The 25,984-nt window shown below is 32.3% G+C and overlaps 3 protein-coding genes across 3 annotated transcripts in view; 1 reads left to right on the top strand and 2 right to left on the bottom strand.

Annotated features, from left to right (window-relative positions):
* Nucleotides 1-3,506: 3,506 nt before the first annotated feature.
* On the top strand, nucleotides 3,507-4,181 carry LOC105622912 (myeloma-overexpressed gene 2 protein homolog). The gene is made up of 3 exons (XM_012204321.1): nucleotides 3,507-3,575; nucleotides 3,821-3,890; nucleotides 4,144-4,181. The coding sequence occupies exons 1-3, from the start codon at nucleotides 3,507-3,509 to the stop codon at nucleotides 4,179-4,181; spliced, it is 177 nt and encodes a 58-aa protein (XP_012059711.1).
* A 1,494-nt stretch (nucleotides 4,182-5,675) lies between these two features.
* LOC105622911 (transcription factor Dp-1) lies at nucleotides 5,676-10,217 on the bottom strand. The gene is made up of 10 exons (XM_012204320.1): nucleotides 10,169-10,217; nucleotides 8,559-8,677; nucleotides 8,267-8,333; nucleotides 8,064-8,161; nucleotides 7,786-7,964; nucleotides 7,393-7,555; nucleotides 6,456-6,817; nucleotides 6,283-6,365; nucleotides 6,084-6,167; nucleotides 5,676-5,908 (listed from the first exon to the last, which is right to left on the bottom strand). The coding sequence occupies exons 1-10, from the start codon at nucleotides 10,215-10,217 to the stop codon at nucleotides 5,676-5,678; spliced, it is 1,437 nt and encodes a 478-aa protein (XP_012059710.1).
* An 8,527-nt stretch (nucleotides 10,218-18,744) lies between these two features.
* The window catches only part of LOC105622910 (E3 ubiquitin-protein ligase parkin), a 9,750-nt gene continuing 2,510 nt past the window's right edge, over nucleotides 18,745-25,984 (bottom strand). Inside the window, exons 6-8 of the mRNA XM_012204319.1 lie at nucleotides 19,600-19,725; nucleotides 19,428-19,512; nucleotides 18,745-19,162 (exon numbers count right to left, since the gene is read on the bottom strand). Coding sequence (XP_012059709.1) covers nucleotides 19,053-19,162; nucleotides 19,428-19,512; nucleotides 19,600-19,725 — 321 coding nt within the window. The 3' untranslated portion in view covers nucleotides 18,745-19,052. The remainder of the gene's footprint in view (nucleotides 19,163-19,427; nucleotides 19,513-19,599; nucleotides 19,726-25,984) is intronic.

The following is a 25,984-nucleotide window of genomic DNA, read 5'->3' as shown; positions in this document are numbered from 1 at the left end:
TTTATGTCATCATTGAATAGTTATAAACAATTAAAAAAAAAATCTGAACTTTGAATAAAAATTCCGAAAAAATTTCGTAGTAATTGTTTTTCAAGTTAGACATTTTTTATCTCAAGATTTATTGATTTAAACAAAAAAGTCTGAGAGACAAAAATGTCCATTTTGATCCAATTAAGCTTACGGAATTTTCGGAATTTTTATTCGAAGTTTAGATTTTTTTAACAAAAAATTGTTTAGAACTATTCAACGATCATATAAAAAAATAAAATATATAAGATGTTTGATAAGTAATGATAAATCTTTCGCATGAGGGCAGAATGGATTAAATTGAGAAGAAAAGTCTTCTTACTTTGCAATAGTTAATAAGACATTAATTATTGAAAATTTTCGAAAATTGGTCTTCAATAATTTTTTACTCAAATATTATTAACTTTACAGAAAACCTATAAGAAATAAGAAGAAAAATTGTTTATTTTCTTCTCATAAAGTTTTGAGAATTTTTTCAGAATTTTTTAATACCGTATTTTCTCATATATTCATGTTGGTAAAAATAAGAAAATGTATATTAAAAAGTTGATAAAAAATTCTGAAAAAAATTTTAGAGCTCTATGAGAAGAAAAAATAATTTTTTTGTCTCTTGCCATTTTTCTGTAAAGTTGATAGTATTTGAGTAAAAAATTATTGAAAATCAATTTTTGACAATTTTTAGTAATAAATATCTTACTATTGCGAAAATTGTAAAATCGATTTTTCTTGTAGAGGACTTCTTCTCAGTTTAGTCATTCTACTATTTCTCCTGAAAGATTTATCATTATTTATCAAACATCCTCTATATAGATGTTTTTCTGCAGAATAATACAAGGAATCGAATAAATCATTTTCAGCTTCTAGAACGTCGGCTAATGAACTAAAAATGGGGATAATCGTTCGCCTAATAAATTGATTGCTAAACATAACTCTTTTCGTGCAGGTTATATCCGGGAATCACTCTGTCATTGAGAATCCGCAACGTTATGTATATATATATTTTGTATATAATACAAAATGAATACGGAGTATTCATTCGATAAACGATTCATTTATCTACTGTGATCAGCTCGGTACTTTTGTAAAAATTGCAATAAAAATCAATTAATTAAAAATTAATAATCTAATCTAATCCATCCTATCCTCTGCGATACATAAGCGCGCGCGCGCGCACCTGGTTGCATATATGTGTTGCGTATAAGTGATCTCAAATAAAAATATACTACTAGTGTCACTAGTGCAATAAATAAATTCAACAAGTAGTGTCATAGTAGTATCTATATAATAGCATAATAGTAGTGAAGAAAATTTCATTAAACTTTCACTGAAATTAATTTTATTGTGAAAAGGTATTATTGATTAGCATCATATTTCAGAGAATACACGACAAAATTATAGATAAAAAAAGTTTTCTTTATGAATGCGAGAAATAATCTTGTGATGCTTCCATGCAGTCATCCATCCGAATCTGTACCTCCACTTTGTATATGCTTGCGACTTCTGCGATCGTACGGGAACTGCTTCTTCAAAGAACTATGAATATCTAAATATGCTGCTAATGGATGTATAATAACATATCTGGTTAAAGATGTGAAAGGGACATATATAGAAAAAATAATTAATATTAAATATAATTGTAATATACAAAATGAAGATATCTATGATAATAACTTGTTTTTAAATAATATTGTAAAATATTATTTGTGTGTGTGCGTGTGTGTGTGTAGTTGAAATTATACTAATTACTCTAATGATATATATGTATTTTACTCTAATTTTTTATATCAAATTTTTTATACCAAATACAATTACTAAAAATAGTTCTATACTACATCATATGTCATTGTACTACAATAGTACTTTTAGCTGAGCAGTGACACTATTGCGTATCAGTAGTAATACTATTGATGTCTGTAGTGACATTACTGAATATTAGTAGTGACACTAGTAGTATATTTATTGACTGCATTCAGTAGAGAAAACTACTGAGCAAAAAAGGGATTAATCTAATCTAATATGTTTATTTCTTGTAATATAATATAGAATAACTTATCTATTATAGATAATCTTTAAAATTACTTATTTATATTATATTACTGTTTATTATTTCTCTAATGCCGTATGTATTTGGGTTTTAAAGTTATGTAGCGCTCAATAAACGGTGGAGCGTAATTTTAAGCGCTACATAACCTTATGGTCCAAATACGACATTAGAGAGATAATAAATAGTAATAAATAAGTAAGGAATATGAGGTAATTATTATGAAAAAGTTAAACCTCGCCGATGACCTTGACATATATTGTCAAAGTCATGACTCTGAGTAACCTCCAACAGGTTAGCCGGCAGTTGCCATTCGTTACAAAGTTAATACAAAAGTTATAATAAAAAAGTTAAAAAAAAACATTTATTTTTGCTATAACGGAAGTTGTAAACTCATATAGAAATATAGAATCTCACAGACTTTGTATTGTTCCCCTCCTGCTTGGGGGCGCACTACTTCCATCAATTATAGAATCCCTCTAATAAGAATCAAATCATGAGGGGCACCGATCTCATGATTGGTCAGAGTTCGAGTCCTTTTAAACATTGCCGAACCTGTGAATTGGTGTGAGCAACTGTTTCATGTTGTAGAAGGCACGAACGCGAAATCAGACTGTCAACCATAGTAGAATTGTGCTGTTTCCGGCCGGCACCCGGCAATGGCGTTTTTCCGCTCTTATGTCTTAACTCTTATTAGAAGAACTCTAACTCCAGTTACAACTTATAGAAAATGGAGGAAATGGTACATAGCCACCGATGAAATACTATTAAAGATCAACAGGACAAATTTTCGTGATTATCAAAATGAGATAATTGAAGAATAATGACGTTAATAATAAAACACTGACAATTAATAAAAATTTATGAATCTTAACATAAATATTTCGATAATACATATTAAATTGATGATTTTTTTATTATATAAATGCTGTATGAATAAATATAATGCATACTATTAATGCTATATAATATCTTAATTGCCCAAAAATTACAATTTTTTTTCTACAGAAACTAATTTTTTATCATCTCTTGATATCATAATCAAAATCTCGGATGATAATATTAAAATCGCAGTTTTAAATAAAAATCGAGTATTATTTAATTTTAAATTTTAAACATATGTATGTACATGTCTACGAAACTAACAAATCATGAAATTAGTACCGTATTACTAATTTTTTTCTTACTCTTAATATTTTATATAATAATATATATCTTGTTGATGATACGACAAATTACCTTGCATCGGTATCGCGTTACGTCATAACGTCAGTCGAGCGTGAATATCATATGTTGATCGCAACGCAGTTAATTGGTGCGCATTGCGCGCGCGCCGCACATGTTTAATATTATTTGGAAGCTTTCCGATTAGAAAGCTTCAAAATTCTCTCATCAAAACACATATCAAGTAATCAAGTGTAAATCGATCCATTTCGACATGAAACCAACGCTTGTGGCTGATGAAATGTTTCCCGAAGGAGCTGGACCTTACGTTGAATTAGAGGAGGTAATGTTATGTATGTACAGTTCTGATGAGGTTAGGAATATATATGTATTGACATAGTACGATTCACTTCACGCTGCAAATGTTTTGAAGCATTCTTTGATTAGTCAATTCGTAAAATTCTTTCTTCTTGGTTAACGAAGTATTGGCAGCGTTAAGTGGATCACGTAGACATACGTTACTGTGAAAATTCATATTTGTGATTTCTTTGGATTACTTTACGTTATGTTCTCACATATTAATTTCAGGTTGGAGGTAGTAGGCTATTAGTGGATCTTACGGCTAGCGAGAAAGCTGTTCATTCAGAATTTTTTAATGGTATATTAAATATTAATTATTTATTATAAATTTAGCCCCTCCAAATCCAGAGAAAATCAACAATTTTTTTCCTAAAAACCTAAATATTTCTCAAAATGTAGTGTATTTAGAAGATTTCGATGGTATATTAAATAGTATTTAATTTTAATATTTTTACATATTTTATAAAAGATTACGAACATATTTTTTTGTGTAAACAATAATCCAAGTTAACAGAATATACAGTTAATTTATTGAAATTGCTTCTTTTTAGATTTTGATGATCTTTACGATGATGATGATTTGGAGTAAAGCAGCATTTCTAGGAAGTTTAACTACACAATGCTTTTGTATAGATTGCAGTTAACTTAGCATCGAAGCAGAAAATTCCTTGTTTTCATAGATTCGTGCAAAATATGGATACCGCAGAATCAATGGACATCATATGTCGTTAGTTGCGTTCAACAGAAAATAGCGTTTTATATTTTACGATTATCAGCAAAATAATCTATGGTTTTTCTTTTATCATACTTGTTGATGCTACATGTAACTCATCATTTCTTTTTCAGCGTAATGTTATAGTCGATATACATTGTATCATTATTTTTGATACTTTGAATAAATATAAAATGACACAATAATTTAGTTGTGTGTGTGTGTGTGTGTGTGTGTGTGTGTGTGTGTAAGATAACGTTAACCTAATAATGCCATGTTTTCAATATATTAAAAACAATCAAGTATTAAAAAAAATTATGTAACAGTTTCAAAGTTCTTTCTGTTGAACGCAGCTATTAAATGTATCCTATGTTTATACTTGTTTGTATATATAATAGATATGAAAAAATGTTTCGTTTTTTAAGTTTGCTGTAAAAAATTACTGCAAACCCTTACATACAGTATTGTTATTCAATACATATCCTTTCCTCTCAAAAGACTAACCACAAACTACAAACTTCATATTGTAACATTATTACAATTTATTTGTATTTTTAATTCGAGTCAAATGTGCGCCTGCATCTATCATACGTCATTTTACTGTTTACCACAGACAATTGTTATTATAAACGTGCCATAAGAAAATGAGTACTGGTCAATATATCTCGCGCGCGCGCGCACACATAATAATATGATACTATAAGATTATCATTTATAATACATAGACGCGCTAGAGTCATAAGACTTGTATGATGATGCACAACTAAAATATAGCACCCCATTCAGTCATTCATTTGTTTATTCTGATCATTTCGTATGCGCGTGCATCGTACTATTTTATTACTTGATACGAAAAAAGAGCCACTTAGATTTGCCAATTCAATCAGTCCAATTAATTGCTACGTTTTCTCCTTGGCCCCAATCAACATATTTCCATTTTGACCATTCTCATTAACTTCAATAGATTTACATTCCACTCATGATAATTATAAACTCTTATCCTTGTTCGATATATGTTAAAAACTGGCGACCGGGGTGAAGACGATATTGGCAACAACGACGATATTATTAATGTTGGCATATCGCTGATGATAGTGGCGAGTATCCTAAAATTCAGAAGTAAAATTCTGTTAACATTACGGACTGATATTCTGAAGTTTATTACTAAAATATATTAATATGTTACTAATATGTATTGAAATAATAATTATTACAGCTAAATATTGTATATTATATGATACAAGGCACAACATTTTTATATATACATATACACATGTAAAAAATATATTATAAATGAATGGGAGGAGAGAAAACAGAGGGAAGATAAACATACAAACCCTGAGTCTAGCCTTTGAAGAATTATTCGGGGTGCTAGTTAACTTCAAGATCGCTGTCAGCCTGATCATCCTGGTCGCTTTCTTCTTCCTCGTCTTCTTCCTCTGAATAGTACTGAGATGGTGGCGACAAAGGATCTTCCGATAATGAAGTATGTGACGACGACGGTGGTCGAGAACCTTCCAATTTAATGTCTAAATCCTCCATCGATGTACTTGGGCCGGGAATAGTTACTGGAATAAACTTCTCTAAATCCCCTGATGCTAACTCTGTAATGATCGATCTTGTTAAATGAGCGAATTGAAATTTAAATATATATATATATATATATATATTAGGTGTAGTAAAAAGAAATCCATTATTTTTTCATTCAATTTCATACAAAAATAATGGATTTCTTTTTACTACGCCTAATATAATAAAGAAATGTAAAAGAGAACATACGTTCTACATATTTCTCGAGTGATTTTGGAACCATAAATTTTGCCTTTTGCAAATTTTCTTCAGTGCATTCCCCTTTTTCTAATCCTAGAAGAATATTTTACGCGTCATAGTTTATAGATTCACAGAGTTTAGCACATTTTAGCAAAATATAAAAAAAATAACTAATTATAGCATAGAAAGTGAAATCATTATTTTTTACCGAAAGCTAGACCCATCTGTTTTAGAACTTCGATATCGTCATGAATTTCAAACTTATCATTAAAATTAAACAGGTACTCGGTTCTGTAACAAAAAAAAATCTGCTTAATACCTTTCCTTACGTAATATTTACTTATCTTATAATCTTTTTTTATTTGTTTCTATTTAACATACTTGTCATTTGAAATGCTGCAATCTATGACAGTCTTTTTACTGGTATTCACAATAAGGAATGGCAGCTGTATGGCAGAATTAGGTTTCGGTGGCCCACGGAGATTTTCGTTTAAACGATTACGTTCAACCAAGTTCTTAAAAGAAATATGAGAGAGAATTAATTGATGCAATTGCTGCGTTTTAGCTTTGATTCTCTCAATTTTCTTCTTCTTATCTTTTTCTAATGCTACACATTCCTGTAATGAATTAGTGGGCAGGCCGAGCCACCTGATTTCCTTTTTCTCTTTGGAAATGATGTTCATTGCCATTAACACATTTAGAGCGTCATATACGCGTCTTCTAATATTTTTCTGATCATATTGCTGAAAAAGAATGAAAAACATTCAATTAAATAAATTTAATTAACAGTTAAATGAGTATATTTCAAAACAAGCTTATAATTAACGGATCAAATCGTTTGTAAAGCATATGTCATCTTGAAACATTACGATCTCTTCTAGTTATTGATTATTGCAACAAATATTACTGAAGCCTCGGTAATCGAATTGATGATTCATCTCAGAAAATTTCAGGTTCGAACCCTGGCCGAGGTAATATTATCGCTATAAATTATTTAGTTTTTAGATTTTTATTAACATGTGACAATTAATATTCTTCTCTCTCTAAAAAATGCATATTAACATCAAAAATTATTAAATTGCTTAATAAATTGTTTAATAAATGATATTACTATTCTGATTCTTCTCATGGACAGATCGAAAGATTTCAGCGCATGGTATATAGAATCATATATGTATATAAATTCATACAAGAAATATGTATTCAAAGTCTGATCAGTTTCAACCGAATATAAGATTCTCTCTCACTTAATTAGATTTATTCTCATCGGTCTAAATTCGTATCATATTGTAACATACGGATATTATGAGATAAATACCTGATCTGTCAAAGAATTTATATGAGCAGGATTAGTGAATTCGCCAACCAATTCATCCGCTACTTCGTTATAGGAAGTAGTACCTTTCTTTTTCACTTTTTCACAGACTTTCATTGAGAAATGTCTTAATCCTTTCCCAACTTTTTCTGCTTTTCTTCGCTTACTGAAATATAAAGAAATAAAAGGTATAAATCAGTAATGGAATAGACCAGTAATTAGATGTAGAGTATACATGTAGCAAAATTGTAAAAAGTTAAATCTGTCATTGCTCTTCTCCCTTTCCTCTATCTGTCTGTCTGTGCGCGCGCGCGCGCGCGCGCGCGCGCGTGTGTGTGTGTGTGTGTGTGTGTGTATGTACACGTGCGCCCACATGTGATAGACTCATTGCATTACTCAGGCACAAAGTCGCCACTTTCTACATCCTGCCTTTTCCTAGATCCAGTATGATCTAATATTGGACTGATAAAAGTTTTTCCAGTGGCATCCTTAACAAGTTGCGAAGTATTAGATTGTTGCTGCTGTTGCTGTTGTTGTTGTTGCTGTTGTGATGCAATAGCTTGTTTTATATCGCTCTAAAATAAAATATTGTATTTTAAAATGTTTACTGCAAAATTTTTAATTTCCACATTGAATTGTTACTTGTTTACACGAAATTACAAAATTATATTTACCATTTGCGCAGAAGTTAACTGTATGGTCTTGGTCACCATAGATTCCCCACCCTTTGATGTTGCCATTTTAGTATTTTGCAAAGGTATTGTTACAAGTCCTATAATTACATAATTAAATTAAAGGCACTTCCAAATGGTAAAAACATTAATAAACTTATAATTATATAAAAAAGATCTATTTAGAAAAAAAAAATCATACTTACTCTGACCAGGTGTAGATGGATTCTGCAAGCTAATAGTCCTAAGAACTTGTGTATTCGATGATAAAACCTAATTATAACAATGCATACGTAATATTTATATTAAAACTTTAATTTTCCAGTGCATTGAAAAGAAACATTAGAAATATTCTACATAATGAGTAATTTAAAAATATAATTTGTTTATTTATAGAGCATTACTTTCTCACAAAAATATTAGCATCATATAACCTTTATATATTAAATTAATAACTGCAATTGTGATAAATAAGATATATGAAATTAAAGCAAGTACCTGCGATTCCTGATTAGGAGCTTTAAACACTTTAAGGCCACCTGCATTTGTTGTGCTAACAATACCACTTAATGCTTTGTTAGGTGTACTTTGCACTACTTTTATCACTTGTGGATGTCCTGCAATGAATTTGATTCATCCATATTTAAAAATCTTCATTAGACAAATATCAGACAAAAAATGTTTCTTTTCAACAAGAAATCTAATTTAATATAACTGATACTTTATCTATTAATTTTAATCTAATATATATACAGTATATATGTATATAAACAATTGTATATATGTATATGAACAATCATATTATAATTTAAAAAAATACTTAAAAGAGGAATAAATTATATTTTGTACTTTCACATTTGTATTTTCAGTTGCAGAAATTTTTAACACTCCGTGTGTGTGTATGTGTGTGTGTAAAATGTTAAAAAAAGAATTAAATAGAACAAAATATCATCAAAACTGTATCATTTAATCATAACCGACAAATAATATTATAATATATTTATCATACAGATTTCTTGTTTTTGTCTGAAATAGGTATAGCTCTGATATCTCTATATTTTACAGATTATGTAGATTATGTGAAATAACAAAATCTTTAATACATATCTCAATGGTATTTAAGTTGTAAATAATGAAATTTAGAAATTGTATAATGTGTAATAAATATTACAGACAGTTCACCTAAGAACAAATGAATATGTACTTTATAATATAAATATATATACTTTTTCAAATCTGACATTCAAACTATTTAATACTTAAAAGTTATTAACTGTGTATTTAGAATATTCCATTTCTGTACAAATATATCTACATAAGTATATGTGAAAAAAGATATCAAATCTTTGCATCTATTCTAAATATGAGAACAAGAATTAATCTTTTTAACATTGTAAGAAATACAATGAAAGTATTGTGTTGATATTTATGCAATCATTTGTATGTGTGTGTGGAGATTTGAAAAAATCATAAATTTTTAAAAAAGTAACAAATTGCTTCATAAACGAACTTATCAGCTGTATTTCATCAAATGGAACATGATAAAGGATAGAGACAATAGGCAAAAAGAAATATGATACAATACAGAATAAACCTTCTGTCTAGCAATTTATCTATAAACTGAATAGAATTTACTCTTGCTACTGACAATTACCAATAATATGAACGCACGTCTCCCATTTTTAATTGAGAAATAAATGGACAACAATGGTAATAACATCGTAATGTAAAAAAAGAAGAAAAAGCGAGTTAAAGGGGAAAATTCGATTGGAAGTAAAAAAGGTGCGATCGCGCGGACAAACCTGATTAAAGCTCGGAAAGAAGGCCAAGTGCACAAACTCGCACAAACCGGGCGCGATTTCGGTGATGCAGAGAGGCGGAGAGGCGCAGAAAGGCGCAGAAAGACGCAGAAAAGTGAAGAAAGGCCAAGATGGGCCAAGAAAGGCGGAGGGCGGACGAACGTTGTGGGCCGCGGGCGAATTTTATCTCGACGTTCGCAAGAGAAGACGCGGAGACAAAAGGAGACGCGCGAAGGCAAAGAAAATACAAGGAGGATCACGCGTGTTGCCGACCGTACGTGCGTTGGCGCGCACCGTAAATCCACTTACCATTAACGTCGTGTATTAGGAAATTCATCGTTTTGTTTTGCTGTGTCATCTCTGACGTTATTGGGCCGTCGATCGGCTGAGGACGATAGCGCGAATGGGCCGTGCGAAAAAGGGAGATAAAAAGATCATAAGGGCCACACTCTGCTCGAATCGTCGGCTCGTCGTATCACCAAAATGGCGACTTCGCATATAAAAGCACTCGCGAGGATGATTTGCGAGGTATCGCGCGTCGCGAGACCGTCACGGTCCGTCAGCCGTGGCAATTCGGCGTCTCCTTTATCGCGATCGGTTGCGCATTATTGGAATGAGCCCGGAATATTCGCGCTCTACCCGCAGCCACTCTAGCCCTGCAGCTTCCGCGTGCACACGGACTGGAAATGAGCTTGGCGGCACGACAAAGCTAAACAGCTGATTGGCCGGCCACCGGTCACATGGTCGCTCTCGTTCCACGTTACGCGGCGCCTCTCTCATGACGCGCGCGCCAATTTCTTCTCTTCCGATTATAATCCGAGGTAACTATTTCTTATTGGTTCTTTAAATCTCCCATATTTACGTATATGTCAAATAATCAAATTTTATTATATATTATAACATTTCAAAATATAGCATAGCATGCGTATTAATATCACAATAATACAAGCAATGACAGTGCTATTGTCTTCTTCCGATGCAATTGCAGGTATCAATAAATATTTAGCTTAACTTTACATTTTGTATACATTACGACAATTTATATGCACAATTTATATATACATATACGCACGATCTGTCATTCCAATTCGAGCGAGCATAAAATCCTTGTGTCGGAAGATCTTGAAATTGAAATTGAATTGGAATTCTATCAATTAAAACAAAGTTTACTATAAATTTGAGACTGGTTTTCTTTCTTTCAATTGATTAAATTCCACAATCTAGTATTTCAAACATCTGCTACATGGCATGCCTAATCGGGTTTAATAACATCTGTAGTTATGAAATTGGCCAATTATAGCTGTTCTTCGGAAGAATGTAATTCTATTACGATTGATCAGTTCCACTATGAATGTTATTCAATTAAAGATGTGTCCCATGAGAGTGTCCATTTCGAAATTTCGGAAAAACGGAATCTGTAAGCATTGGCTAATCACAATCGAGTATTCCTCTCTCATTCGATGATAAGAAGAAAATATTCGAAGGTGATTGGTCAATTTTTACGGATTACGGCATACGACATACGGTTACGGCCAATATAAACGCTCCCGAAGTGTATTCTCAGATTCTCTACGATCCATTTGGCGCTTTGAAGCTTTTGATTGACCAATTAAAAGAAAGAATTTTAATTGACCAATCAAAAAATGCTTCGAAGCATTTGTAGCGCCAAGTGGATTATAGCCCTAGTCTGATCACGGCTTAAGGCTACCTTCACATGCGACTTGCATAAAAGTGTCTTCCCCTGACACGTATCGCTGTACACGCCTATTCGCGTATCGAAGGATCCGATCAATCATGGCCTAGTTTCCATCGAGGGTTTAAACCAGATCAGAATGTAAGAACCAACCAATTACAGTCGAGCATTCCCCTGTCGTTCGACTATAATAGGAATACTGTAATTGGTTCTTACATTCTGATTCGATTTAAACTCTCAGTGGAAACTAGAGCACTGATACCATCACATGTATCATCACATGTAACGTAACCTGTGCGGGGTGCTGTTTTATTTGTAAGACAAATGTGTACAAAACAGAAAAGTTTTTGGATCTCTCTATCCCATAACCAATCAATAGGCTTGAAAAATTTGTCATACGACAAAAACGCACAAATGAAATATAATCCTAAAGCCCCAGACACAATACAAAGAAATACCGACACGATTTCAATTGATCAGAAGAATTGCGTATTCCAGAGTATCTAATTTTTGATAGATTGAAATCGTGTTATTTCTATCACTATCGCTATTCTTTCGCATTGTCTGGAGTTTAAACGTAACCTGCGTGTTCTAGTAATATTATTAGAATAAATTGTATTTTATTTACTAGAATGCCATTCTGAAAGCTGGCATTTATATTGGGCGTATTTCGCGGAAGATTATAGAAATGCGGAACTAATGCAACCAATTGCTGATTAGAATTTCTGTTGTACACTAACAGAAATGTTAAACGAATTTATTAGTTTTCCTGTAGTAATCTACGCATCTCAAAAAGTAGAACGCGATTCTGTAAGGTTAAAGTCCCATGAGATGTTATCGCATATTTATCGCGTATCGCGTAATGCCTTCGGCACACCAGCGCGATGTTCGTCGCGCGTGATATCCAATGACAGCTTTACCGATAATCTCATTCTAAAGATATACAGTCATGGATATCGTGTGTCGCGCGTGACTAACATCGCAGTATGCCGAGTCATAATCGCGTAACCAATCAGAAGCGATCCGCTGTTATAGTTTCGTGTTTTACTGATTACTGATTAGTTACGCGATATGTGAGACGAGATACACCTGGAATTCTAGCCTGCGATGTGATTCCGTAACTGTCTTAACACATCTATCGACAGTTGTCGGTGTCGTTACGCAGATATTTTATATGGTGAAAAAGCTGCGCAATGACAACTGTTGATAGATATATATAAAACAATAAAGGCTTAAACGCAATAGGTACAGGCAACAGTGAATAACGAGTCATTTAATCAATTCTAGTGTGTAAGTTCGATATTATATCTCAGAGCTCTGATTGAACAGCTTGTTATTATCTGTTCCTTGTGCCTATTATGTTTATAGCCGGTATTCATAGTCAATTCTTATATTCAAGATCGTCTTAAGTACATACTTCAGATATCACGAATTAATCAGAGGGCCGCATTCGCTTTAAATATTATATTAGGTATGGGAAAAAGTTCGTGGCGTTTTTCCCATTAGATATAACGGGGGTTTTCCCACGCCTAATATTACTTAAAATAGTCTTGAAATGAGAATTAACTATGAATACCGGTCTATAATCCTTTATGTCAATTAATCATGGGTGTTTTTTTCCGAACCGAGTTAGGCCCTGCGAGAATAGAAAAAAATAAAGAATTAGGAATAAAGAATAAATGATTTTAAATGATTTTCTATCAAAAATCAGATTCATCGGAATACATGATTTCTGATAGATTGAAATCGTTTATTCTTTATTCCTAATTCTTTATTCCTTCTATTGTGTGCAGGGCCTTGGTTTATATTCTTTTTCCTAGATGTTGATAGCCCCGTAAGTCACACTTTTCGGTTTAGTTACTCCGGATCTACAATAAGTATTTTAAGTCTTAAGCCGTAAGAAATTGATCAACTGTCGAATGCGAGGAGAATAATTGATTATGTCCATTCATTAGGGCTTAAAGCTTAAAAATCTATTGTAGATCCGGAGTAACTAAATCGAAAAGTGTTTCGAACCCGACAGCCGTCCGTAAAGGTGCTTTTTAAAAGTACTGACGCTCAACGCGCATTTTTAACGTCAAAATAGATCCCATGAAAATTGACGCTTATATTCATCAATATCTATAGGTACATTTTCACGTGCTGCTAAAATAAGCAAATTGAGCGACAAATTTGTCATTCATTATCCTGAAATTTTATAGTTTGAACAATTTTTACAACTACAAGTGTCAAATGCTTAAATGATATTGACAATGCTGACATATTATATCGATCGTGTTGACACTATTGACTGCGATATACAACCTAATCTAATTTATTCTTTTTTTTATTGCTGATCTAGATAGAAGATTCGATGCAATCAGAATAATCTAATAACTGTTTCAATTCAGCGTTTTAATATTGCAAATGATACAAAAAAAATGATACAAAAAAAATACGAACAACATATCGAATTTATCGCTCAAATATCAAATTTAACGCTTTTTGCCCTTTTTCATATATAAAATTATCGCTTTAATAGTTTTAAAACAAAAGTCGTTACGTGATCTTTTTTGTTGCTGAAACGGCCAGTTTGAGCATTTGAGCACGAAAATGCACCTTATCACATGATTTATTTTGACGCCAAAAATGAGCGTCGGTATGAAAAGCACCTTATTTGTAATTTAAAAATCAGTAGCTTGCAGCACACAAGCTTGCTTTTATTTTTTATTTTTTGTAATTATGATAATTATGAAAAATGAATTGAAATAAGACGATGATACTCGAGATATGTGTATGATCTTCGTAGAAAGAGGGATCCATAATGGTTCCCGCACACACAGAACGCTGCAACGTTTGCCACGCGGCGAAAGTTATAGCACTAGCCAATAATTCTATGTTCTTAAATCAGCCTCATCATGCAAAACTTTTAGAAATGATGTAATATTACTTCCGCCACGCGGCAAAAGTTTGATTGAGTTCAACTTTTGTCGCGCAGTGGAAATTATATATCTATTACTTCTGACCAAATAAGACATTGATTGGCTATCGCGCCAACTTCCGCCGTGTTCTATGTGCAGAAGCTCTTAGAGATCGTGTATATGTTTCCAGTCCGTGCATCTTCTAAATCAATTAAAACTTATATGATGATATTATCTTTGTATGAGTAAATTCTTTTTCCTATTTTTTGATGACAATTTAAGCATTCAATTGCTTGTTTGTTAGTAAACAACAAAGTCCTTTTTTTATTAGCACACATTCGGAAAACGTTTGTAGAGATCACATATAAGTACAAAATATACACGCAACCCGATACATTTGTTAAACATTTTTCTAATGAAAAAAACATAGATTTAACTTATTAGGGTTAGGATCAAACATTACTCACGTTTATTTTGGTCAATAAGCACTTATTTGCGCTCACGCTTTTGCTGCCCTACTTCGATAAAATAAGCATTTGTGAGTATGACATCATGGATAACGTCATAAACGCATCTCTGAGCGTTTATATTAGGTGTACAACTTTGCTTCCGTCGTTTTCCTATAGATGACTTTAGCGGTAAGTGATGGTCGAAATAAATAGATCATAGACGTCATACAATAAACTTGGGCATCTGTCAACATAACCCCATAGAAACATTAGTCGATTTGTGTCTGCATCATAAAGTTATTCTCGATTGAAAATGTCAGTTTACGAGCCAAATTCTCGTCATTTACGGGAGGTTTTAATTTTTTGCTTCAACATGAAGAAATCTGCGGCTGAAGCTCATCGAATGCTCTCAAATACTTATGGTGAGGCCGCTATTAGTGAAAGAACGTGTCGTGAGTGATTTCAACGCTTCAAGAACGGTGATTTTGACGTCGAAGACCGGCATAGCGATGGAAGAGAGAAGGTTTTCGAAGATGCAGAATTGGAGGCATTACTTGAGCAAGACTCGTGTCAAAATCAAGAAGAATTGGCACGATCATTGGGAGTGACTCAACAAGTCATTTCAAAAGCCATAGCCTCAAAGCCATGGGATGATTCAGAAGGATGGAAATTAGGTGCCGTACGAATTGAAGCCGAGAGATGTTGAACGGCGTTTGTTTGCTTGTGAACAGCTGCTTGAAAGGCAAAGACGGAAGGGATTTCTGCATCGCATTGTGACTGGAGACGAAAAATGGGTTCATTACGATAATCCCAAGCGCAGAAAATCATGGGAAGTTCCCGGCCATGCTTCCACGGTCAAACCGAATATTCACGGCTCCAAGGTCATGCTCTGTATTTGGTGGGACCAGCTCGGCGTAGTGTATTATGAACTGTTAAAACCGACTGAAACAATCACAGGCGATCGGTATCGAACAAGCAATTGATGCGTTTGAGCTGAGCATTGAAAGACAAACGGCCGCAATACAACGAGAGACATGATAAAGTGATTTTGCAGCATGACAATGCTCGACCCCATGTTGCGAAAGTGGTCAAGACATACTTGGAAACGTTGAAATGGGAAGTCCTACCCCACCCGCCATATTCTCCAGACGTTGCTCCCTCTGACTATCACTTGTTTCGATCAATGGCACACGGCCTGGCTGACCAACACTTTCGGTCTTATGAAGAAGTAAAAAATTGGATCGATTCGTGGATAGCCTCAAAAGGTGACCAGTTTTTTCGACGCGGGATTCGTATGCTACCCGAAAGATGGGAGAAAGTAGTGGCCAGCGATGGACGACAATACTTTGAATCATAAATGTATAAGTTTTTTACAATAAAGCCTCGAATTTCGGAAAAAAACGGCGGAAGCAAAATTGTACACCTAAGCAAGTCATGAGAGATGCTTATAAACGCTTAAAGTGTGTAAGCGTGCAAACCGAACGCAGCTGGAATGGTAAACAAAGCAATGGCTATATTTAACAGAAAAAACTAATCAGTTAGCGCTTAGTAATTCTTTAATATGATTGGTTCTTACCTTTAGTTCTTCGTTGGATCTACATGCAACCAATCATATTAAAGAATCATTAAGTGCTAACTGATTATTTTCTTTGCTAAACGCAATCAATAATTGTGTCTAGCAGTAGGTGCTCGATCTTCTAAGAGATGGCGATGCAATATGTAATATATATTAGATAAGGACAGATGATACATTTGAGCGCATTATAGTAATGAAAATAATCTATCCAAGCAGTGAGTGGAAGGTGTGAGCAACATTTGAGACAGAATAATTTCTGTATATATTTCTGTCTTGCTCAGTAATTTTTCTTCTTTTTGCGCATATGTTTTCTGTATAAAAAAAAATAGAAAAGATTAGAATGATACTTCTATCCTCTAGATGTTGCTCATACATCCCTTCCATCACTATACAAGTTCTACATTTGAGCGAAACACGATATATAATAAGAACTTAATGAAAGATGTCACGATTATCAAATTTGGAATTAAAGTCTGTACTATCGACCTCGATCAAGTTCGGCCGTCGATCCAGCATTCTCTTAAAGAAGAACAAGGCCAATATTCATAATTCATTTTTATTTTAATACCGTCTTGAAGAGATTCTGAAGTCGTTTGTATCATGGTATAAGATATTTCATTGCGCATAATGAAAAAGTACTAGAATCAAAAATTTGTCCAAAATTTAGCGCTAAATTCAAATACAGTTAGTAAAAATACATACATAACAATTTTAAAAACAAAATTAAAATTTGAAAAAATACAAAAGCTCATAAATGAATGAAATAATGGAGTATGAAATAAAATAATGTTAATAAAATTAATGTTAATACAATAATGTTAATAAATATAATTTGATATTTAAGATTGGCTAAAATTTAGTTATTTATTATAACGTGCTATTATAAATAAACACTTGCCACTGCTGACAAATTAATTTCCTTGGGAAAACAATAATATGCAATGCCTTTTGTATTAGAATGAAATGTATGACTCTTACAATTTTGAACACAACATGGGCATTTCTACAAATTAAATAGAACGTGTTAATTAATTATTTAGAAAAAAGATTGATAAATTATATTAAATATAATAAAGAAAGTTTATGAATGAATAAGAAGCACGATTTTTTATAGATATCGTTAAACATACTCTAACTGTTGTTGCTATGTACAATTTGAAGAACTTCGCTCTTAATCACTCATCGGTCACTATCGAACTGAACAAACTTTTCAAAAGAATAATGCAATCAAGGAGGATGCGAGATCTGGTTCACGCACGACGTGAGACTCCGCTTTTTGATCACTTCTAACCTAATGTACATACATAGGAACTATGGTAACAGCCATGTTGCTTTTTACAATTTTGGACAAAATTGATTGGTTTAGGAACAGCCGCCATTTTGGACTACTACGCATCCTCAAGAAATATCTTATATTCTTATACCATCGTCTGTATTACCGACTAAATCGTATAATTTTTGTATAATAGTATAATTTTTAATAATCGTATAATTTTTATACAAACTTTTTTTCTCTTTTACGAATTCGAAAATCCTTTTTCAGGATTAAAGTATACGCATTAACACGTGCCTGTGAAGAGTGTATGTCGAGAACGACCAAAAATTTCGAAATAGATATATTTTTTACCATTTCTTGCAACATAGCGTCTCGAGTTATCAAGTTGCGTATAACATTTGCTTGATACGAAAGTTTTGCAATCTGTATTTAGGAAATAGTAATCCACAGACACGTAATTTGCACGAACAAATAACGTCGAATTCTTAGAATTAGACTTAGACACTTTGGCTCGTATTCAGAACGCACTTACAGCGATGTTAGCGCTCTAAACATGCTATAATTTACGTTACACATACTATAGAATTTCAGAGATAAAAGAGCGTTCTGAATACGGATCTTTATCGTGACGAATTTGTTATATGAAAATTAACACAAATGTGCGACTGCTTGAAATATTTGTGGTAATATATAAAGATGCGCTGGAAAAATCTCTGTCTGATGACTTCAGAGTTTGGGCTTCTCTTTAGGATCTTCTTAAGACTGTACTTAAAATGATTTTGAATACAAGAATTAATTCTGAATATCTGCTGATATTCATATCAGTTGAAATTCTTATTCTCTGTTCTCTATTCTTTTGATTGTAACCCCCCATAAAATCATTTCATTCTTGTTTTTCTATCAGATTCTTCATACAATTGTATGTAAAAATGCATCGAAGCCTAATTTCATTTTTTTAAGTGCGGGAAGCTAAACTGTGTAATTATTTTCTTTATAGATTGCAAGTATTATTATTTAATCATACAATATGAAAATATTCAATAAGTGTTATTATACAACGACAAAACATTTTTCTCTTACGACTACGTTTACATGGCTCGATTTATACCAAAATTACAATATCGAAACTGGCCAATCATAGTTATTCCTTTAAAAAAATGGAATTTGAGATTGGCCACATCGATGTTATAACTTCAGCGTAAATCGAGCTATGTAAATGTAATCAATACAATGTTCATATATACAGAGCTTATAGATTGTTACACAATCAAGTTGATACATGATTTTCTTTTAAAATCCTTATCCAAACCAATGATTACCCATGCATTCTCTAGTCCATTCTGTTTGACATAGCCAACACCAATGATAGCCACATCCTGCTCTTGTGCATACCATGTGCATGCAACCCCCTGCAAAATATACAATTTATTATTTATAAATTAAAAAAAATGTTTTTGTTCCCCTTGGGAAACAAACCTTGAAAATAAAATTATGGAATTCTGTTTTGTGTTGCATAAATGTATACTATTCCATTAAGGTGCCTTTTCATGCTGACGCTCAACGCTCATTTTTAGCGTCAGCACGAAAAAGCACCTTTACTCTTTAAATAATTCCATTGAATAAAATTTATTTTTAAGTTTATATGTTAGTGAAAAATTAATTTTGTACATGTACCATCTCTTTCAGTAGGAGTTCTGCATTTAGGACAAGGTTTCGTAGATATCTGTATCGTTTTTTTGCTAGCTTCTTCCCATTTAGCCTAAAATAAAATACAAGCAATAAATGAATTTTTTTAAAAAAAGAAATTCCTTGTTTTCTGATAGATGTATCGTTAAATTTAACTAACTTCGTTAGCTTTTGAGAGGTCTACTGAATAATTTCTAGAAGAAAAAACACTTATGGATGTTTCCGATGTTTGCGATTCACATTCTCCTACGTGATAACCTTGTAAACATATTCTGCAAAAAACGTACTACAAAAAAATGATTAAATCAGATTTGAAAAATTACACTTGGTCTGTTTGTGTGTTTTCTGTTTCTGCACTAGATTATATTAGATTACTTTCACTAGATTACTTCGACAAATATCAAACATATACCTATCTCAATTTAAATTCCAAAAGTGTATATACACTAGTTCAGCCACAGAAAACAGGTTAATAATATATACTAATAAAATCAGTAAGGATGCATCGTAAAATTATCGGATATCCAGACAGAAATTTAACATCGGATGTCCAGTATCCGATCAGATATCCGAGAAGGTAATTTCCTCGAATCGAATATCCGATATTTTTCGGTTACATTTACACGATACGCTTTACGCCGAAATTATAATATCGATGTTATGAAACTGATCAATCACAGTCATTTCATTCTTCAGAAGAATAGCTATGATTGATCAGTTTCATCTATGTTATAATTTCGGCGTAAAGCGTGCCGTGTAACAGAAGTCAATGTCTTAAAAAAAAACTTATAGAGAAAAATATCGAAAAACATAATTTTGCAATGTATAAGATATTAATGTATAAGATATTATAACATGATTATGAATATGCATATTTATTTCTAAAACATTTGTATAAGAAAAAATCAACAATTTAATAATATTAAATTTTATCAATTTAATGATATCAAATCAGATATATTCCCAGATACTAATGATATCCGGCTATCCAGTAGGATAGTAAAAAAGTGCCGGATAATACCAGATACTTTCCGGATACTATTCGATACATCTCTAATAATCAGTACCAATATGTACTGATTTTCAGCAAGATATCCGATTTATCACAAATGTTCACATGATTATTCTGACGAAAAAAATTTCGCTAAAATTATTTCACGTTTTGGAACATTTCAGCAAAATCGCAGAAAATTTGCTGAAATTTCACTAAAAATAAATTTTTCAGTTAACATAATGAAAAATCGCTGAAACTAATTGAAATTTTAAATTGAAATTTTTTTGAAATTTTCCTGAAATTTCTCTGAAATTTTTGCTGAAATTTTACTAAATATAAATTTTTCAGCTAAAAAATCACTAAAATTAAACTGAAATGTTTCTGAAATGCTGAAATTTTGTCGAAAAGTGCTCCAAAATGTGGAATAATTTCAGCAAAATTTTTCCATCAAGCTAATAATAATAAAAATAATAGCAAATTATTTAACGAAAATGTGTTGTGTGTGTACAGATATATTTTAATAGTTAAAGAAAATATTTAATACTAGACACATATAAATATGTACATATACGTGTATTTTATTTTAATTTTCTCAGGCAAATATTTAAAAAATAAGGAAGGTACGAATAAATGTTTCAAGCAAAAGTTGTATGATTTCGAGAGGGACATAAAGTGGTGCCATTAATTTAATCTTGAATAATTATTTGAAGGTCACATAAAGGTCACTTTTAATTTTTTTAAATGGAATCCCTTATTTTTCATTACATTTTCTTATAGCTTATCTTAAGAGCTTTCCAAAACACTATAATGAAATATTTTTTCATAAAGTATTTTTTGAGTTATGAGGCTTGAAAGTCACAGTATGTGCCGGCATTAGCATTATGCAACGTATCCGACCGATAGTAAAAACCTCTTGTGTTGTTCAAGATCATGTCCTGGATAACATTTGTCAAGATCAAGGCCATTAATTAAATTATATTTCTTTTGTATTATCTACTCATTTCATTTTCTAATAGTTTTTTATTACAAATTGAGGTACGAGGGTCATTTGAAAAGTTGAGCCTCAACATAACATTACTGATCAAACGATTCTGATACTATAATATGGGTAAAATACTCAAAAAATTGTATTTAAATACAAAACTCTAAAAAAAGTATTCAAATACGAAATACAAAATACTTTCAATAAAATAAAAATGTATTTAAAAACGTATTTTCAATACATATTGTATTTCAAATACATCCACTCCTGGCTGAGATACAACGCTAGAGGTTATTCACCAAATATAAATAAGGATAAATGCACATCAGCGTGAAATGGAACTTTAGATTGAGTCAATAATAGTACAAGTTTAACAAGTTCATAAAAAAAATGTTCACACAATTTAAATGTATTTAATATTTGCAAATTTAAAATACTAAAAAAAAGTATTTAAATACAAAATACTCTCAAATAAAATATTTAAATACGAAATACAAAATGCAAAAATGTATTTAAATACGTATTTTAAATACATGTACTTCATATATAAATACTGTCCACCCCTAAATCGTATGTTTTGCAAGATATCTGTGAAAATTGTAGCTATTTTGGACATTCAGTTGTTGTTTGAAAATCATTTGTGCCAATCGATCAGTGTCTTTGACACTGTCGTTTGATAAAAATCTGTGTCCTCTGAGCATAACTTTTTCTGGGAAACAGGAAAAAATCGTTGGGTCAGATCTGGTGAATCGATGGGTAGTTAATTAATTCGAACCGTGAATTCGTGAATTCGTAAATTTTTGTTATGATGATTATCGCTATTCGATTATTTCTATTTTTAAAAAACACTGGCATTGACTGGCACAAATGACTGTCAAACAACAACTGAGCAGCTACAATTTTCACAGGTATCTTGCAAAACATGTAGTATTCGATTGACATATAGTACTGGACGGAGCATGCAGCGAAATGTCTGATCTTTCGTCTTGCGAACCTAGAAAGAATAAGATGAATATGTGCACGAAACTCTCTTTCTATTATTGTCCTATTGGTCACTACTACCCAAACATCGTTCTATCTCTTTCTAAATCTGTCAAGATGGTTTCAATGCTCCGTCCAGTATTTTATATCGATGGTAATATCGTAATGGTTTTGACGAGTAATACCATCTTCAGTTGAGGCTCAAACCTTTCAAACGATCCTCACCCATTTTATGGTTTTGATATATCCTCATATTTGAGAATATATCAAAACATAAAATGATATACTTTAGAACTTGAAAAAAGATTTCTATCCTTAAAAATGTCCAGTTAAATACAATTTTTAAAGGCTGCCCTGTAGAAAATCCCGAGAAAATTCCAATTGAATCTTGTTCTGGGTGAACAGATCTACAATTTGAGGGGAATAACAACCCATTTGAATCTTACTAAAATCGACCTTGAATTCGAAATTTGGTCATTTTTTCACATTAATCGGGCTGTATTTCTTAAGGCGTATATCGTAGAGCTAAATGAATTATTGCATCATGTTCAGCAATCAAAAAATATACGTTTAAAATCTGGATTAAGCCATTTTTGCATCAATCAAATATGTATTAAAAAAAATCGAAATTTTGATTTAAAAATTGTTTACTAGCGATCTATAAATCTTAATATTTTTAAAATAAAAATTTAGGGGTGTTCTTTTAGCATGTTCTTTTGGAGAAAGCTTTTGAATTGAGAGGTTTAATTTAAAAAAAATTTGTTTTCCTTATCAGTTTAACATACAGGATTTAACATACAGTCCCAAAATAATCGCCAAATATTACGTTTGTGAAGTTAGCACTGCTATTTTGAAAAACAATCAAACCGCTATTTTGAAAAAAAAATCAATATGTCTAGGCTTGTGCTACGTTGTGCCGCAAACCGCATTTCGATATTTCAAAAAAGAAGCAAAAATTGAAAAAACTGTTTTTAAGATCCAACATCGCCATTTCGAAATACAAAAAAAATCAAAATTGTGCTAAATTGTGCTAGGCTTGTGCTAACTTGTGCCGCAAACTGTAGTTCGATGACGCAATTAGTTTATTAGAAAATCGCAAATTAAGAATTGAACTCGGATTGTAAACGATGGATATTCCAAGCGGACACTATCTACGCTGCAACTTCTAGGGAAAGTTAGGCTCCAAGTGGATATGATTTTTTTGTTCGAGACGCCATAGCTCATGTACATGAAATAATCGTAGCGCATGTACATGGGCTTGTGCTTATGTGTGTGCTAACGTTTCGCCACATTTCGCCAGGGTATCATGAAACTTTACTTCTAGGATGGAAAGGTGAAAACCATTGAAATTAGGAGAAATTTTTCATTTTTCACTTTTCATCCTAGGAAAAAAGTTTCATGATTGATACCCAGGCCATCGATTTTGAATCGCATGCTGACTACTCAGGAGTACTAAGCGTCTACAATGAACAGTAACAATAGAGGCTGTAAACACGGCAGTAAGTTCATTTTCCAATCAGAAATGGTTGATCGATCAACGTCAAATCGATGATTCAACATTGACGTTAATTCGATGTTGATCGATCAATCACTTGTAACTGGGGATGTAGTAGAGCGTAGAGTAAGTCCGCGTAAGTTCGTAAGTGAAATGGTTGAAATCTATTTCCGGCCCAGAAAACCAGCTTACTCTCGACATGTCTAGAGCACAGTTCAAATATAGGTGTGTTCCGATATACATTGTCAGTACTGACAATATTAAAAAATTGTTTCGTTATTACTGTGCTATTAATGCACTGCGACAGCATCTAGTTTCCTCAATGACGTCATAAATGAGAACCATATTGCCATTGCAACTACTGTGCTTTCAAGGTGAGGCAATTACAGTGCAATATATGGAGTTCCTTAAAGAAGCACAATGCGTGAAAATATTCGATCCAGAAAATAAAAAAATATATACATTATATTTAAATACAGAAAATGCACATATGTTCATCTTACCGAAAACTTTTAAAATTCCACATCTAAATATTCATTAACTGAATGTCCATATAATTTTTAACACGAGGTCAAACTGCTTAAATTTGTGATCCCATAATTGATTCATCTTCCTCAGAAGAACTATCGCTGCTGCTTTCGTTCAAAATTTATTGATAGTGCGTTTAGCCATGATGTCTGTTCGCACCATTGCTAGTCTACTGCAATGCCGTTCCGAAATTGCCGATGTTACAGTAGTGCTGATAGTGCTAGTACAACAGTAATTTTGGAACAGCTGCGGTAGTGCACTTTTATGACGTCATAACAGTTGCACTGCCAGTAAAAAGGGAATACACCCTATATATAGTTACGACACTGATTGTCGGCATCTTTGATGTAGTGTATTCTAGATCACATGATCACGCGCCATGTTGTGGGTATTACACAAGTAGAGCCTGTGATAAGATAGGTTCTACTTGTGTAATATCTAGACTCTTTGAGCTCTTATTGGCTCCGCTATTCTTGGTTTTACAGCCAACGCATGCGCAAAAGAAAATCGAACTCTTTCTTGCTCTTTTGCTGGTAATGTCATAACTGTATATAGTTAATTGTGTCTCTACTATACTGCTACTATTCATTGTAAACAACACTGTAACCAGTCTGAAGTCTATTCTACAATAAGATCGCAAGATATATACATAAACCGTAAAAAATTAGCCAATCATAGTCAATTACTTTCACATTCAACTTTGATTGACTAATTTCTTATGGTTTAAATATTTGCAACCCTAAAACGAAGTTTAGAGCTGTCGTACACAAAATTCCGCAACAGTGACGTAAACTTAAGCCGACGAGCCAATCAGGATATTGCTTTAGATCTATGTAATCTAACGGAAATAGAAATAGCAGTAAACTTATCCATAACCTCACAATAAGGTGAATTTGAATCGATTGAGATTCGCTTTATGGATAAGTTTACTGTTATTTTCTATTTTCATTAGAGTATGTAGATCTAAAGCAGTAGCCTAATCAGCTTAAGTTCACGTCTTACGATCACTGTTGCGGAATTTTGTGTGCGACAGCCCTCAGAACTTCTGACTACCGCCTCATTTACTATGTTTACATGGCATTCTTAGGCCTCGATACAGAAATAGTCAATTGAGTCGTGAAACATGACTCAATAACATCTATAGTATGAAATTGATGAATCATAGCTATTCCTGTGAAGAATAGAATAACTGTGATTGATCAATTTCATAATCACGGATATTATTAAACCAAATTAAGGATGCCATAGTCATTGTAGAAGCCTGGTATGTTATACTGAAGAAGACAATCTTTCCGATCGCTTAAACGTGATAAATCTCCTAACTTCACAACAAATGTCATGTTTTAATACTTTATACATTTTTTACTTGTTTAAAAATAATTTTTTTCCTTTTACATTCATTTTCTATGTATCAAAACATATAATATTACAAATTTGAACCAAATCAGTGACAAAGATCTCAATCAATATTACTGATTTTAATTTATATTTACTTAAAAAATTCATACTGAGAACACCGAAAGTACTGGTTAACATTTCATAAAGTTTTCTCTCTCTCTCTCTCT

This window comes from Atta cephalotes (assembly GCF_000143395.1).
Source record: "Atta cephalotes unplaced genomic scaffold scaffold00050, whole genome shotgun sequence".
NCBI classification, from domain to species: Eukaryota; Metazoa; Arthropoda; class Insecta; order Hymenoptera; family Formicidae; genus Atta; species Atta cephalotes.
Note: the sequence above shows the minus strand (reverse complement) of the source record. Positions and strands in the feature narration are given on the sequence as shown.

Excerpts from the sequence above, each read along its gene's own strand:
- LOC105622912 (XM_012204321.1), top strand. The coding sequence starts at position 3,507 with ATGAAACCAACGCTTGTGGCTGATGAAATGTTTCCCGAAGGAGCTGGA. Across the intron at positions 3,576-3,820 it reads CTTACGTTGAATTAGAGGAG|GTTGGAGGTAGTAGGCTATT; the intron begins GTAATGTTATGT and ends TATTAATTTCAG. Across the intron at positions 3,891-4,143 it reads TCATTCAGAATTTTTTAATG|ATTTTGATGATCTTTACGAT; the intron begins GTATATTAAATA and ends GCTTCTTTTTAG.
- LOC105622911 (XM_012204320.1), bottom strand. The coding sequence starts at position 10,217 with ATGACACAGCAAAACAAAACGATGAATTTCCTAATACACGACGTTAAT. Across the intron at positions 8,162-8,266 it reads TCCATCTACACCTGGTCAGA|GACTTGTAACAATACCTTTG; the intron begins GTAAGTATGATT and ends ATGTAATTATAG. Across the intron at positions 7,556-7,785 it reads AGTGGCGACTTTGTGCCTGA|TAAGCGAAGAAAAGCAGAAA; the intron begins GTAATGCAATGA and ends TTTATATTTCAG.